Here is a 16,963-nt window from a genome sequence, read left to right as displayed (position 1 = left end):
CAATTGCAACAACGCATGGGTTTCCCATTAGTCTATTAATTATACTAGATCACAAGTATTTCAAACTAAACAACACAAACAACCATTTCATATGCAAGCTACAATGACACGAACATCAAATCAAATGACTAAGTGTCAAAGCTTGGACAATTACATTTAATAATGTTAAGTACAACAACATCAAAAGTCGAAAAAACGACCAAGTGTTGAAGCCAAATCTATCATACAACACTGATAACCTACAACGACACTGAAAGCCAAATAAATGACCATGTGTCGAAGTTTAAACATTTGTTTTATGAAATAAGCTACGACAACACTGAAAGCCGAATGAACGACCTAGTGTCGAAGCCTACTTATTTTATAAATTATATATCTAAGGAACAACACCAAAAGTCGAATAAACGACAAAGTGTTGAATTCTATTACTCTTCTAAGGTTGAGAAACGACACATACAGTCGAATGATACGACCAAGTGTCGAGCTAGTTTCAAAACAATGAGAAGGAGTCCTTATAACGACATCAAAGGTTGAATATTACAACCAAATGTCGAAATGCAGACTTACTTACTTAACCGCACATATAATCGAGTAATACGATCCAATGCGGAAAGATAAGCACCATGCAAATGCATGGCCCAAGTAATTGACTCAAATATTACATTACAAATCAGATGATCGACGTATTATGTCGAAGGCTAAATACGACACTACGTCGATATCTAATAGTCATGTAATATCAAGAATAAAAAGTTATGACATTGACATACTATATGAAAAGATGACACTACATCGAACATACGTGAAGAAGAAACCCCCCCCCCCAAAAAAAAGCTTATCAACTTATCAAATATTTACCAACAAATGGGTTATTGAGCAGAGAAAGAAAAGCTATCGTACCTTTATTTCAATTATAGTTTTGATTTTGGATTGCTAACCAGGCACAAAGCGAACAGAGAGTCTCCTTGGTGACCTGCACAAATCCAAGGGACAATTAATAGAAATCCTCTCAGTAGAAGGCAAGCTATAAACTCCAGTTGAGTCGTTCCCAAAACTGCCTTTTCGAGATGCAGTGCCTTATGAACAAACTTATTAGAGAGCTTATGTAAGGTAAAGGGGAAGACCCTTTACAAAGAGAGAAGACCCTTCAGCAACACAGAAGAGTTGATACAAGTACTCAGATTGGAAATTTGACTGAGGAAGCCACAGTTGATCAGGAGGCTCAAACAGAGGTCGCAGGTAGCAGCAATGTGGAACATACATTATCACCTGAAGAACAGGATAGGATCCGAAATACTTTCTGTGGATTAATAGCATGGACAAGAATCCAACAACAGGTAGTGAGAAAACAACAGTTTAATCCTGTGCCAAAGAGGCAAGTTAGAAGGAGAATTTTACCACCACTAATTAATCCAGTAATGGCTCAACCACCTAATCCAGCAAACCTCAAAGTTAAATTTGCACATTTTGAGGGAAAATCCAAGAAGGAGGACCCTGATGCCCATGTAGCTTAGTTTGAGACAAAATGGGGTGCAAGTGGATTTAATGGGGTGTATGGAGATGATGTGAAAATGCAACAGTTTGCTGCCACATTGGAGGCCAAAGCTATGAATTGGTTTAGGCAGTATGGTATTGCTCACTTCAATACTACTCAGGCATTGCAAGAGGCATTTCTGGGGAGATTCAGAAAAGAAAAGACTCCCACAAATATCAGAACCAAGCTGCAAGGATTGAAACAGAAAAAATTGCTTGTTGAGGATTTTGCTCAGAAGTTTTTAGATCTGAATGGACGACTGGCTGCAAATGAGAGGCCCACCAATGAGACATTGGGGGAGTGGTTCTGTAAAGGACTCAGAAAATCTCTCAGGACATCAGTTGCAAGCCAAGATATTCCTGCAGGTGCAGGAGGATTCAATGCATTGGTGGGTGCTGCCAGAAGAGCAGAAAAGAGAATGGAGAAATTCAAAGGGTCACCCTCTAAGAAGAAGAGCAAACACAAAAGTAAGGACAAGAAGCATAGCAAGAAATCAGATTCTGATAGTGATTCAGATGAAGATTCTGATGATGAGTCAGACTCAGATGCAGACTCTGACTCAGGTAGTGAGAATTCAGATTCAGATTCTGAGGAGGAAGAAGATTCTGATTCTGATGATGAGGACAGAAAAAAGAGAAAGAAGAAAGGTAAGGGAAAAAGCAAGGAAAAGTCCAGAAAAAACACACGAAGTCCAAGAAGAAGACTTCAGAGGATCTGGGCAAGATGATTGCTGATACCCTGAAAACCATGGGCATTTCATCAACCCAAGAAAAAAGTAGAAGATATTGTAATGCTTGTAACATGACTAATCATGATGACAATACCTGCTGGTACAGATATAAAAACAGAACAGAAGTAGTGCAACCACCAACTTCTGCAAATATTGTGCAAGCTGTGTCAAGAGTGGCAGCGGAAGATGTAAGCAAACTGAAGCTACAGAATCACACAGAGAATACTAGAGACAACAAGATGTGCCACAAACAGATCTGCTGTAACTTAGCCCATAAACCAGGGCAGCAACTGTAATACAAGGAGTCCTGAACAGGATGAGAAACAAGAGCTGCAGAGAGGGGCTGAACTGGAGCAGAGGATCTGGGCACAAGGAGGCTGGAGCCTGAGAGCACGGAGGCTGGAGGAGCCTGGAACGAGGAGCCTAGATGAGCCTGGAGCGAGGAGGCAGAAGCCTGAGGCGAGGAGGCTGGAGCCTAGGAACGAGGAGGCTGAAGGAGCCTAGAGCGAGGAGGCTGAAGGAGCGTGGAGCACGGAGGCTGGATGAGCCTGCAGCGAGGAGGCAGGAGAAGCCTCGAGCAAGAAGGCTGGAGGGGCCTGCAACAAGGAGGCAGGAGGAGCCTGGAGCGAGGAGGCTGGAGGAGCTGCACCAGAAGGTCTGCAGAGGGAGCGTGGGCAACCAACAGAACAGCTGAAGGGAAGCTCCGGTGAAGATGGCCAGGAGCAGGCTAAGACAAGAGCCTTGAGGAGCTGCTGGAAGAAGTGATAGGAAGTGAAGGGAAGGAGGCCCTTTTATAGGGCAGGCCAAGGGGGGGAAGTCGGCCAGTTTGGCAGGACCGACCAGCCTGGTCGGTCAGGCCAACTGGGCCGACCAGCTGGTCGGCCAGCCTACCCCCTCTGGCCCCCCTTGCTGCATGGGGGCTGGTCGGCTGGCCACGCCTGGAGATGCTGAATCTCAACACCCCCTCTCAGCTCCAGGGTGTGGCACAAGACCCAAAGAGCTGGTATGACGTTGGAGAAGGGGAGGAGAAACAGATTTGGTAAATATGTCGGCGACGTTGTCGGAAGTGGTGCTGAAGAGGAGCACAATGGTACCGTCAAGAACCTTCTCTCGCGTGTAGTGGTACTGAATTTCAATGTGTTTTGTCCGAGCATGAAAGACCGGATTGCGAGCAAGGGCAATACAGCTTTGATTGTCACAAAAAAGTGTGGTAGAAGTGGATTGCTGAAAACCACAATCGAGAAGAAGGCGCCGAAGCCACACAGCCTCACAGGTGGTACTACACATAGCCCGATACTCAGCCTCGGTGGAAGATAGGGCGACCGTGGGTTAGCGTTTACTGGACCAGGAGATAGCCGCCGAGCCAAAGGAGAAAACATAGCCCGTGGTAGAGCGGCGAGAATCGGGGTCGCCAGCCCAATCGGAGTCACTCCAACCTCGGAGAGTGAGCGGGGAAGGAGAGGAACCACCGGCAGTATATAAGAGCCCGAAAGTAGAGGTCCCCTGAAGATGGCGGAGGAGACGTCGAGCAGCTTGCCAATGAGAAAGCGAAGGGGTTTGCATAAAGGTACTGAGGGTGCCGACAGAAAAGCCGAGATCCAGTCGAGTGTTAAGTAGCCAGAGAAGAAGCAGGGAGCTGGGTGAGTCCGCAAGAAGCTGGTACAGTCGATAACGAGCCAGATTGTTGAAGGATGGTGAACGGGAGAGTCCCCCTCGAGAGTATGTTCCCGGTTGGGGCCATGTAAAGAAACAATCCAAGACTCGGAGCGTAGTGCAAATGAGGAAGGTTTGTCGGTGAAGAGAATCCGGTAGATGGGAACCTGTACGAGAGAGTAAATGGAGAAGAGGATGTCTGTCCCCCTCTGAAACTGCGACGATGTTATCCTTCCAGGTGTCATAGTTAGTACCATCAATCTTCTGAGTTTCGGAGAAGTGGGGAAGGATTGGGATCTGTATCTGGGTGTGGAGATCCGTACTTTTTAGACAGGACTGATGATTTCTTGAGTGGCTGAGGCCCCCCATGTGTTTCAATACCAAACAGAGAACAATCGAACCCAAAGATCAAGAGCCAATAAGTTCTGCCAGAAACCCTTGAATAAAGTCGTACGGGTGAAGACGGACCCGATGCGCGATGAAGGAAGGGGGGGAGAGGCTCTTGATGAAGCAGTAGGCTGCTATTGATAGTCCAGGATACTGGGAGCAAAATTTCAAAATAAATTCACAAAAGATCCGACTGGTGCCTGGCTTCGGGACAGGATGGATGCCGACCAAAATTGGTGCACAAGAGGTACTGCAGACCAACAAGACATGTGCCTAGGAAGATGCCGACCAGCAAACTAGGAGCCTGCAGTGATGCCAACCAGAGGGAGAAGTGACCAAGGTGCCGATCTCGGGGCAGGAGGAACATAGACTGCTAACCAGCAGAAGGAGAAGGCAAAGGGCTGATCACAGAGGCAGGAGGAACATAGGCTGCCGACCAGCAGAAAATCACCCAGGTGTTGGTGGAAGCTTCAGTAACCAAGAGGATGGGGAGCACCTAGTGCTCTGATACCATGTCAAGAGTGGCAGCGGAAGATGTAAGCAAACTGAAGCTACAGAATCACACAGAGAATACTAGAGACAACAAAATGTGCCACAAACAGATCTGCTATAACTTAGCCCATAAACCAGGGCAGCAACTGTAATACAAGGAGTCCTGAACAGGATGAGAAACAGGAGCTGTAGAGAGGGGCTGAACTGGAGCAGAGGATCTGGGCACAAGGAGGCTGGAGCCTGAGAGCACGGAGGCTGGAGGAGCCTGGAACGAGGAGCCTGGATGAGCCTGGAGCGAGGAGGCAGAAGCCTGAGGTGAGGAGGCTGGAGCCTAGGAACGAGGAGGCTGAAGGAGCCTGGAGCGAGGAGGCTGAAGGAGCGTGGAGCACGGAGGCTGGATGAGCCTGCAGCGAGGAGGCAGGAGAAGCCTGGAGCAAGAAGGCTGGAGGGGCCTGCAACGAGGAGGCAGGAGGAGCCTGGAGCGAGGAGGCTGGAGGAGCTGCACCAGAAGATCTGCAGAGGGAGCGTGGGCAGCCAACAGAACAGCTGAAGGGAAGCTCCGGTGAAGATGGCCAGGAGCAGGCTGAGACAAGAGCCTTGAGGAGCTGCTGGAAGAAGTGATAGGAAGTGAAGGGAAGGAGGCTCTTTTATAGGGCAGGCCAAGGGGGGGAAGTCGGCCAGTTTGGCAGGACCGACCAGCCTGGTCGGTCAGGCCAACTGGGCCGACCAGCTGGTCGGCCAGCCTACCCCCTCTGGCCCCCCTTGCTGCATGGGGGCTGGTCGGCTGGCCACACCTGGAGTTACTGAATCTCAACAAGCTGAGAGTAGTAGGGGACCACCAAAAAGATTCCAGCAAAGGAATTGGGGACCACCTGGCCCACAGGCCTGTGCATCATCATCATCAACACAGAATAGCTGCACTTATTATGGAGGAGATCACAGACAGGGTCCTGATTGCCCACTTTGGTGCAAGCACAGAGAGGAAACGGGAATACCAATTATAAGGTATGATAATCAAAGGCAAGCAACTGGCAAACAGCCATTTCAGTCAAACAGAATGCCACAGGCTAATGTAGTCATTGTGGATCAAATGGAACAGAAAACCATTATGGAGGAGATGAAAGTGGACCAGTCTGATTCAAAGGTGTTGCATGTGGAGTGTGACTGCTCTAAATGCATTCAAGTAGAGGAAGTCCCTGAAGATCCACCTGAAGTTTTGGCTATCACAAGATATGGAAAGCAGTTCAGAATGTTGGGTTTTACCGTCAGTATGCACCCACGGGAGTGCCAGTGATCACACTATAGTGGTTCGGGACACTTTTTACTCCGGTAGCTAGAGGTTTTTTCCCCGGACCCATGGGGCCCACATGGCCTCATGATATCTCATTTATTATTTAGCTATTTCAGTTTACAGCACTTTGTGCTTAGCTAGCATTGTGCTTAGTTAGGGGTGTGCTTAGATAGCACTATTTTATCCCGTTTGGGATCTGGGCTTATAAGCCTTGTACTTTTCATTCTTCAATATATCCCAATCATTGCATCATTGTTCAGTGTGCTTCCACAGTGTGTATCCTTCATTTGGTATCAGAGCAGGCTCTCCTTCTCTTGGCATCTTCATTCTTAGAGGTCGTCTCTTGGAGTAGGAAACATGGAGCTGTGACTCCTTCTCTCCTGCTGCTCTCCCTCTTACTTGTGGAGCTGCTCCTGTCGTTTTTTTGAGGCTGCTGTTGGGGATCACGATTTGTGAGAAGTAGGCTGTTTGTTTCTGTCTGCCTGCTCATTTTTCCTCACCTAGCAAACTCTTGGAGGCTTGCGACCTGCTCTACTCGAGCTGTGGGCTGGGCGAAGTGGTTGCTGGTTGTTTTACCCTACTCCTGCTCTTCGTTTTGGCTATGGGCGAGTTGGACGAAGCTGCTACAGGCCGTTTGCTACTGGGCGATACATTTCTTCAGTTCGTGATCACCCTGAAGCTGCCGTTTTTTCTACTAGACAAGCCGCTTCCTGTTCTGTGCTGGGCGACCTGCTGGGCTACACTATTCTGTGGCTTCTTGGCGACCACAAGCAGCAGCAGCACCAGCATTGTGACTTCCCTTATAGGCGGTAGACACGTAGGCAGCGGGCCGTACAGGCACAGCCAAGTAGGCAAAGTGTTACACACCACACGTAGGCATCTAGCCCATTCTGCTACTTTCGAGGTCTCTCACAATCGTACGCAAGTACATTGCGAACATCTGTTTTTATGCAAGACACTGGCTGTGGGTTTATGCAATTCACTTCAGATTTTTGCCAATCATCATTTGCTACTGTAGAACGGTTTCTGAGGAGGAATTATGCTGTTGATTATTCAGCAACTAAGCAATTCCCACTTTACGGGGCAATCCAAATAGCTCACAGGCCAGCCAAAAGGCCAGCTCTCTCAGCCAAACAAATGGCTAGAAAGTCCAGCTGGTCTGGCCGACCAGCTGGCAGGCCCACCGACCAGCTGGCCGACCAGCTAGGTCTGGCCTATAAGAGGCCTCTGCCCTCACACTTCCTACACAGGACAGGACCTGCAGCTGCTCCTCATCTCCTCCATCTTTTGCTGCAGGCCCGCCTGCTCCATCTACCTCTCCTCTCCACTTCTGCCTCCTCTGCTGCCTCCTCTTCTGCCTTTCCTTCATGCCTCCTGGCTGCTCCATCCTCTACTACAAGATCTGCCCTCAACTTCTGCTCCTCTTCTCCAGATCAGATCCTTCTACTCCAGATCTGTCCCATCCTGCTCCAGATCTGTCCCCTTCTGCTCCTCTTCTCCAGATCAGCTCCTTCTACTCCAGATCTGTCCCATCCTACTCCAGATCTGTCCCCTTCTGCTCCTCTGCTACAGAACAGCTCCTTCTGCCCCAGACAAGCTCCTTTTCTTCATCATATTGCTATTCCAGATAGCCTGAAGGTTCCTTCCTCAGAGCATGCTGGTTTCAGCCATTTCCTAGGGCAGCTCCAGCTCCCATCATCCTCGTCATCATTGAGCTACATGGAGGACTGCGTTACGCTCCCTCTGCTGCTATCTTTTCTACTGTCTCTCTACATGGAATCATCTTTCTGATTCACCTCAGCCACGGTCCTTCAGACACGACGGCTTGAGGTTCTTGTATTCAGTTTTTCATATTACCGACAGGCACTATGTTTTCCTAGTTCCGTTCTTCAGTTGTATCTGAGTATTGTCTATTTTCTGATCGCTCCACTGCAAACCCTATGGTTTCTCTATCGTTTCTCTATATGGTATCAGAGCCATGGTGATCTAAAGACCCCAGATCTCAGGTGATCTAAAGATCCTGCTTCTTCATGGAGGCCATAGGTACAGGAGCATCACTCCTATGAACATATCAGTTTCCTCTTCATTCCACTGCGCACTAAGGGAGAGAACTCCATCTTCTACTGCCATCCCTCCCTCCCTTTCTTGCCTCCATCTTCTACTACCATCCCTCCCTCCTTTTCTAGGTTTCTGGCTTGACACTTCCCATTCCTTTGAAAGAGGGGGTCATGACACTTCACCTCTACCTCCATTAGCATCGACTTCCAGGATCTACAAGTTCTCCCTAGGCGGGACCCTTTCTGTTCACATGTGTCTAGATGTCTGTTGTTTCGAATCTTCTACCTGCATAAAGGCGGGGATAGACTCCTCTCTCCCAAGGTTCAAGATTGGACACACATTGGCTCACTGTTCAGCTCCGATCTCTTTGGATTATCAGTACTGCTACGACAAATTTGTTCTTTCCCTTTGCACTTTCCTCCACCTTTTCGACGGTGAGAGGGGTGGCTTATTCTCTCAAGCTTCACAGTGTTCTTATTTCTATCTGGTATCATACGTGTAACTATGACACTTGAGGAAGTGAACAATTCCCTTGCAAGGGCACTCCTCTTGTGATCTTCTATTGGGCATTTCACAGGAATAGCCAGCACCACCATCGACATCCCTACACGAAGCTCCAAGCAAACAATGTTTGCCCCTCAAAATTGGCAATTGAGAGGGGGTATTCAGCAACTAAGCAATTCCCACTTTACGGGGCAATCCAAATAGCTCACAGGCCAGCCAAAAGGCCAGCTCTCAGCCAAACAAATGGCTAGAAAGTCCAGCTGGTCTGGCCGACCAGTTGGCCGACCAGCTGGCAGGCCCACCGACTAGCTGGCCGACCAGCTAGGTCTGGCCTATAAGAGGCCTCTGCCCTCACACTTCCTACACAGGACAGGACCTGCAGCTGCTCCTCATCTCCTCCATCTTTTGCTGTAGGCCCGCCTGCTCCATCTACCTCTCCTCTCCACTTCTGCCTCCTCTGCTGCCTCCTCTTCTGCCTTTCCTTCATGCCTCCTGGCTGCTCCATCCTCTACTCCAAGATCTGCCCTCAACTTCTGCTCCTCTTCTCCAAATCAGATCCTTCTACTCCAGATCTGTCCCATCCTGCTCCAGATCTGTCCCCTTCTGCTCCTCTTCTCCAGATCAGCTCCTTCTACTCCAGATCTGTCCCATCCTACTCCAGATCTGTCCCCTTCTGCTCCTCTGCTACAGAACAGCTCCTTCTGCCCCAGATCAACTCCTTTTCTTCATCATATTGCTATTCCAGATAGCCTGAAGGTTCCTTCCTCAGAGCATGCTGGTTTCAGCCATTTCCTAGGGCAGCTCCAGCTCCCATCATCCTCGTCATCATTGAGCTACATCAAGGACTGCGTTACGCTCCCTCTGCTGCTATCTTTTCTACTGTCTCTCTACATGGAATCATCTTTCTGATTCACCTCAGCCACGGTCCTTCAGACACGACGGCTTGAGGTTCTTGTATTCAGTTTTTCATATTACCGACAGGCACTATGTTTTTTGAGTTCCGTTCTTCAGTTGTATCTGAGTATTGTCTATTTTCTGATCGCTCCACTACAAACCCTATGGTTTCTCTATCGTTTCTCTATATTGATTTCTGAGTTTTTTACTCAGATTCGTACTTGTTGATCCACACTGAGTGAATCTCAGTTTTGTGGTGGATAAACAAGGGGCTTTTTATTCCTTTGTGCTCAGGAACATTGTGTGAAGTATCAGATGAAGCTTGGGCAAAAATACTCAGTTTGTGAGTGGATTTGGTTGGCATTTGTGCTCAGAAATAATGCAGACCTGAATTTAAATATTCAGATTTATATGCTTTGAGTACTCTCAGTGGTGAATGCATTTGATATTGACTTAACAGTCAACAGTGGGAGATTTTGGGCAATGTTGTATGCAGCAGCAGAACATTCGATGCATTAGTAATTGTGCAGCAGAAAAATCAGAATTCTTAATCCAAAAGTGTCACATAAGGTGACCTTCGTTATTTGGGTATTCTTTTATTTGCTGCAGGTACAATCAGTGTGAGAACACATACAGTGTTTATTTGTCTTTTTGATTGCACGCAATGGCACAGAATCAAAATGATGTGTTACAGATTGTGTCCAAGGAGGACAGGCTTGATGGCACCAATTTTTCGATGTGGTCCTTCATGATAAAGAACATCTTGGTGGCCAAAGGCCTTTGGGAGTATGTTAATGGTGACGAGTTGCACCTGCCACTCCACCACAGGGGGGTAGACATCAGCAACTGGCACCACCTCCACTTCCTCCTAGGAAGATGATCAGAAAAGATGGGACAAGAGAGATGCACAGACGATGTCTCTTATATCTCTTTCAATGCAAAGACAGATAATTCCTCACATTCGCTCTTGCATAGATGCTAGAGCAGCCTGGCTAACCTTGGAGAGGTTATACGCAGCCAGGAATGAGGCTAAAATCTCCTTTTTAAAAAGGGAGCTGGATCATTTAGAGATGAAGGAAGGTGATGCTATGCAGACTCACTTGAACAGAATACAGGATTTGAGAGAGCAACTGATAAACATTGATGAGGTTATACCTGAAACGCAGCTTGTTCAGACAGCTTTGAGCTCTCTGCCACCGTCTTATTTATCATTTCATACTTCTTTGAATCTCTCTTTGAGAAACGCAGCACAGCCACTTTCCTTTCAGGAGCTGGTTTCTTTATTGTTGCAGGAAGAGTAGGTTTGAAAGAACAAAGATTTGAGATCTGGTGCAGTAGAGGATGCTTTTTATGCTAGGTCCAGAGGGAAAGGCAAAACTAAGCCTAAACACCATCCTGTAACAAAACCACATGCACCTGTTGGGCAGGGAAGTGAAAGTGTAGCAACCTCTTCCGGTGTGAAGCAGGATGGCAGCAAGCCTAAAAAGAAGGGCAAATGCCACTATTGCAAAAAGCCAGGGCATTTTATTACAGAGTGTCCGAAGAGGATTGCAAAAGAAAAGCAAAGGGAGAAAGGCTTGGTTGCCAATGCCTCTACTGCAGGTACTTCAGGTGAAAATGCTGATTTTGTTGAAGAGCAGAATTGGTGTTTTTATACTTGCAGTTATGATGCTTCACATGCACTTCAAATTGGTGAGTCTGATGATGCTTGGTACTTTGATAGCGGTGCTTCAAAGCACATTACAGCCAGGCGTGATTTCTTTGTGTCCATAGTTCCTCCACCTCTCAAAAAGACAGTGGCATGTGCAAATGGTGCCACCTATCCAGTAAAAGGTGCGGGTAAGATTATGCTTACAGCCATAGATGGCTCCACAATCTGCCTCATGGATTCTCTGTTTGCACCAGGAATCAAAAAGAATCTGTTATCAGTATCTTCCTTGGTGAAGGGTGGACTTGTTGTTGCTTTCGAGGGAGATCAGTGTGTTGTACGCAGCCAGCATGGCTCTCTTTTGATGACAGGTACTTTGACTCGTGGTTTGTATCAATTGGATACACGATAGCCTGTTGATCAGGCTAGCTTTTTAGCCACCCCACTTACTCATGCACAGTGCACTGCAGAGTTGTGGCATGCCCGTCTGGGGCATGTAAATTTTGGAAGTTTGATGCTCATGCACAGGCACAATATGGTGGCTGATTTGCCTCCTATGGAGAAGCCACCACCACATGTTTGTGAAGGCTGTATTTTGGGAAAATGCACAAATTCCCTTTTGCCAGGTCGTCCTTTCGAGCCACACAGAAACTTCAGGTTGTACACAGTGATGTATGTGGACCCATGAATGTTAAGTCATTAGGGGGTCACTACTATTTTGTCACTTTTATTGATGACTTTTCTCGGTTCACTTGGATATATGCTTTGACCAGGAAATCTCAGGTGTATGATGCCTTCATGGCTTGGATTGCCATGGCTGAAAATCAATCCTCATGTGAATTGCAGTCTCTCAGATCTGACCGAGGGGGGGAGTACATGTCTAAAATTTTGAATACTGTTTTACAGGAGAGAGGGATCTCTCATCAGTACACAAGCCCCTATACTCCTCAGCAAAATGGCTTGGCTGAGAGTAAGAATCGGTCACATCTTGAAATGGCCAGGTGTATGCTCAAGGCTAAGAAGTTGCCGAATATCCTATGGATGGAGGCAATCATGGCAGCTTGCCACATTTTGAATAAGTGTCCTACAAAGGCACTGAAGAAGGTTACACCTTTCGAGACTTGGTATGGCAGGAGACCTACTGTAGCACATCTTCGTACTTTTGGTTGTATTGCTTATGCTCATGTACCAAAGGAGATCAGAAGAAAGCTGGATGATAAGGCAGTCAAATGCATTTTTGTTGGCTATAGTAAGGAAAGCAAGGGCTATAGGCTCTATAATCCTGTCAGTAAGAAAGTCTTGACTAGCAGGGATGTGATTTTCGATGAAAAATCAGAACTTTCCTTGGCTGGTTATGAGTCTTATCAAGCTCCTCCTGACATATTTGAGAGGCTTCTGCCTATGTCTATGGATGACACTATTTGTACTCCTGCTGTTTCTCCCACAATCTTCACACAAGTATGGATGGTATATGATAGCCATTAGTGCATGCTGAAACACTTGCACAACTAATAGCACCTCCAGTTGCTGCTGAAAATCAGCCTATGGCAGATTTCGAAATGCAACAAGAAGTACAGCAAGAGTTGGAAGGTATACAGGAAGCCAGGCGAGTACCCAAGTGGTATACAGTTACTATGCGGGACAGTGGGCTAGATACTCCTGTTGTTGGCCGTACACGTGCAGATGCTAAGTTGCATGAGCAAGCTCATCCATCAGATTATGTTATGGCAGTATGTGCAGATCAAGAGGAGCCAGATTCATTTGATGTTGCAAATGCTAATGAGCATTATTGTTGGGTTTTACCGTCAGTATGCACCCACGGGAGTGCCAGTGATCACATTGTAGTGGTTCGGGACACTTTTTACTCCGGTAGCTGGAGGTTTTTTCCCCGGACCCATGGGGCCCACATGGCCTCATGATATCTCATTTATTATTTAGCTATTTCAGTTTACAGCACTTTGTGCTTAGCTAGCATTGTGCTTAGTTAGGGGTGTGCTTAGATAGCACTATTTTATCCCGTTTGGGATCTGGGCTTAAAAGCCTTGTACTTTTCATTCTTCAATATATCCCAATCATTGCATCGTTGTTCAGTGTGCTTCCACAGTGTGTATCCTTCACAGAAGTGATTTAGATGTTTCAGAATTATCTTTAGAGGATCCCAGAGTTTGGGAGGCACAACAGCAGTGCCGAAAGAAAGTGCTCAAACAAGTTCACAAGCTGAGGAACAAAGTATTAGAGCTTCAGAAAGAATGAGATTAGAAGAAAATGGAAGAGCAGATGGCTGACAAACATGTACAGGATCAAATCCAACAAAGTAAAGATATTTCTAGGATGATGAGCATACAACAGTCACATTAGATCAGTTGCTCAGTTTGGTCCCTGAATTCAGAAAGAATGTTCTGACAAAGTTTCTGAGGTCAGATCTGAATACAGAGGGGAAGCCAGATGATGTTAATGTTGTCATAGTAGAACCAAAAGATGTGGACTATCTAGTTCCCAAGATAGAATTGCAATTCAGCAAAGAAACAATTCAGGGAGTTCTGTTGGATGGAGGTTCAGGTGTGAACATATTACCAGAATTCCTGTATAGGAAGCTGAAACTACCCAGATTGGAGGAGGTGCCATTCCAAGTAAAGATGGCTGATCAGAGGAGGATACAAACATTGGGCATACTCAGAAGACAGGAAATAGTGGTGGCAGGTTTGTCTTACCTAGTGAATTTAGTGGTGCTTCAGATGGAGGAAAATCACAATCCATACCCTTTACTCTTAGGAAGACCATGGTTTAATCAGGCCAAGCTTAAAATGGATTGGGGAAAGAGTAGAGTTACACTCAGAAAAGGCAAAAAGAAAATCAGACTTAATATGGTTCCAACTACAATCTTACCAATTCATGCAAGGGCATTGCATGCTCAGGCAATTAGCATGGCAAATGAAATAGAGGAGGATGAAGAGGAAGCATTCCTCAGGGCCAATGAGTCAGTTATTCCAGTCTTTGACATAGATGTGGTAAGAATTGTGGAACAATACAAGTGGAGAAAGATCAAAAGAAATCTGAACTAAAGGATCATTCAGAGAGCATGGAACAACCAGATTTGGATTTAATAGCCTCTGCAAACGGCCCATCCTTCTTCCTCAGCCAGAGATTTGGAACAACCAGAAATCTTCGTCATACTTGCCTTCTTGTCGATGGGCTTTGATAGCCTCTGCAAACGGCCCATCCTTCTTCCTCAGCTCTTCTAGCATCACGTCATAAAAGACTGGAATCACCTTAGACGTCTGGGTGGTGTTACTCTCCATCATTTGCACAAGCTCATCCAGACACCACCGAGACTCTGCGTAAATTCTAGTAAAGATAGGCACTCCTATGATTGCTCTCCTAGCAGCGTCCAGCATATAAGGGCGAACGTCATCTCCTTTCAGGAGCTCCTTCATGTCCAAAAATGCTTTGATTCCCAGTAACTCTAGAAAACGGTACAGGTGATTAGCAAACTTACGCTTCATCTCTAGACCACGATGACTGATAAACACCTGATGCGTGCCAATAGATGGATCCAGAGCTGCCCTCCTTTGAATGGCCTTGCCACACTCGGGCACATCAGCGTCCCTTTTTCTCTTCGAGTTGTGCATGGCTACAAGTCACAACTCCTGCTACTCTTCCTTGGACAATGGAGAGGTACCCAAGCCAAATAACTTACTTTGGTTTAGAGAATCGAATACAAATGGGAGGAAAAGTAGGCATCGATTGCTTGAGTCTGCTTAAAATCGATGACACAAAGATCCAAGATCGGTGACAAGAGCAATGACAGCCGATGCATCACACAACAAAAGAACCATTAACTAGTTCCACAAAGAGAAGGTAATGAGAAAATCCATAGGACGTTGCTCTACTCTGCTTTCATAATGATATTACCTGCAGGTTTGAACTTGGACAGAAGTTTCACCGAGCAGCGTTGCAGCTAACAGTTGGAACCAATTGGAGAACCCATAGGTCGAGAAGTGCTGTAGCTAACGGGGCATGTTGACTTCCTGTTGCTGCGAAGTAGTCTCTGTGTTAATGAATGTGTAGGCCTGCAACTGCTGAAATGGAGGATTGAGAACAATGCGAAGCCAAACAATGCTGATAATTAGATTGGGGAGCAGTCAAACTTCAAATAAATAGCCAAGATGTGTATTGAGAGACCTCGGTATTGGAAATACCTAGCTTTCGTCCATTAAGTTAAGGTGCAGAACAAAATCTTGGAGAACGAGGCGATGGAGATAGTTGAAGGTGGAGGCGTACAGCTTTTTTGAGGAGCGAGCCTACACGAGACGATGAAGCGTACTCTCTGGAGGGAGGAGTGTTGAATTAGCAAGAGGGGATCATGGAGGATGGGGAAGAAGGAGATGGCGAGGAAGATGGAAGATGATTAGGAGGGGATTTCGAAAGCGGCGGCCCATTAGAGGGCCATTGAATTTTGGCAGCAAGATTTAGTAAGATTTAGATAAGATTGCATGAGCTATCACCTTCATAGCTTGTAGAGAGCTTGTAACCCTGTTATTCATATATCATTTGATTCCATATTTCAAGAATATTCTCACAATATTGCACAACCTAGACATCATGGTCGGATTGATTTTGCGATTGCATCTTTGACAATTCTTCCCCTATGGTTGATAGTGAATGGGAGAGGACTTGTGAGAATGCTCTAAAACAAGATGGCCTCATGGTTGAATTTTATAAGGGATTTTGGAATGTCATTTAGGATGTTTTGGTTTTCCCATGACATAAGCCACTCTACGCAAATATCCATGTCACATGTTGCAAACTTCTAGATAATTTTTAATATAAAATGCCCTTCTGTATATTAACCTTTGGGTATTAAATTACTTCCTTATGTATATATAAATCTGTAAGTAATTGAATTAATAAAAACCCATCTGTTGAACTCACGTGATAGGGTTACATATGACAAGTGACCCCCCCGAGCATCAAAGGGATGGTCTATACATCAGATGGATGTAAAGAATGCCTTCTTGCATGGTGATTTTCAAGAAGAGGTCTATATGGAGCAGCCACCAGGTTATGTGCATGCTGTTCATCCTGTTTGCAGGTTGAAGAAAGCCTTGTATGGCTTGAAGCAAGCACCCAGAGCATGGTCTGACAAGATAGGATAGTATCTTGTCACTATTGGCTTTCAGATTTCCAAGGTAGATTTCTCACTTTATGTGAGAAAAACAGAAGGCATTGTGCTACTTGTCATTTATGTTGATGATTTGATCATCACAGGTGATAGTGATGAAGATATTCTTCATGTAAAAATGCTATTAAAGCAAAAGTTTGAGATGAAGGATTTGGGAGAGTTGTGCTATTTCTTGGGCATTGAGGTGATTAGATCCACAAGTGGGATATGGCTCTTGCAGAGGCAATATGGATTGGACATGCTGTCCGAATATGGGATGACAGGCTGTAAGCCCATTTTAGTTCCTTTGGAGCAGAATGTGAAGCTGAGCACAGATGCAAGTGAGCTTCTGGAAGACCCTACTATGTACAGACACATAGTAGGAAGTTTGATTTATATGACTATTACCAGGCTAGATTTTAGCTATGCTGTTGGGTTGGTAAGTCAGTTTATGCAGGCTCCAAGGAAACCGCATTTGGATGCGGCTAGACGCATACTGAGGTATGTGAAGTCCACATTGCAGTATGGACTATTTTTTGAGACTGGGGTTTAAATACAATTGCATGGATACACTGATGCTGATTGGGCTGGTAGTATTTTTGAAAGACGAT

At 46.0% G+C, this 16,963-nt stretch overlaps 1 protein-coding gene across 1 annotated transcript; it reads right to left on the bottom strand.

Annotated features, from left to right (window-relative positions):
- Window positions 1-14,325: 14,325 nt before the first annotated feature.
- LOC147878124 (TIR domain-containing protein-like) lies at window positions 14,326-14,820 on the bottom strand. The gene has a single exon (XM_087372404.1). The coding sequence runs from the start codon at window positions 14,818-14,820 to the stop codon at window positions 14,326-14,328; it is 495 nt and encodes a 164-aa protein (XP_087228530.1).
- Window positions 14,821-16,963: the final 2,143 nt, after the last annotated feature.

This window comes from Dipteris shenzhenensis, unplaced genomic scaffold, assembly GCF_047967505.1.
Source record: "Dipteris shenzhenensis isolate YYH24624 ecotype China unplaced genomic scaffold, Dip_SZ_1.0 scaf0542, whole genome shotgun sequence".
Taxonomy (NCBI): domain Eukaryota; kingdom Viridiplantae; phylum Streptophyta; class Polypodiopsida; order Gleicheniales; family Dipteridaceae; genus Dipteris; species Dipteris shenzhenensis.
Note: the sequence above shows the minus strand (reverse complement) of the source record. Positions and strands in the feature narration are given on the sequence as shown.

Coding starts and splice junctions, on each gene's coding strand:
- LOC147878124 (XM_087372404.1), bottom strand. CDS start 14,820: ATGCACAACTCGAAGAGAAAAAGGGACGCTGATGTGCCCGAGTGTGGC.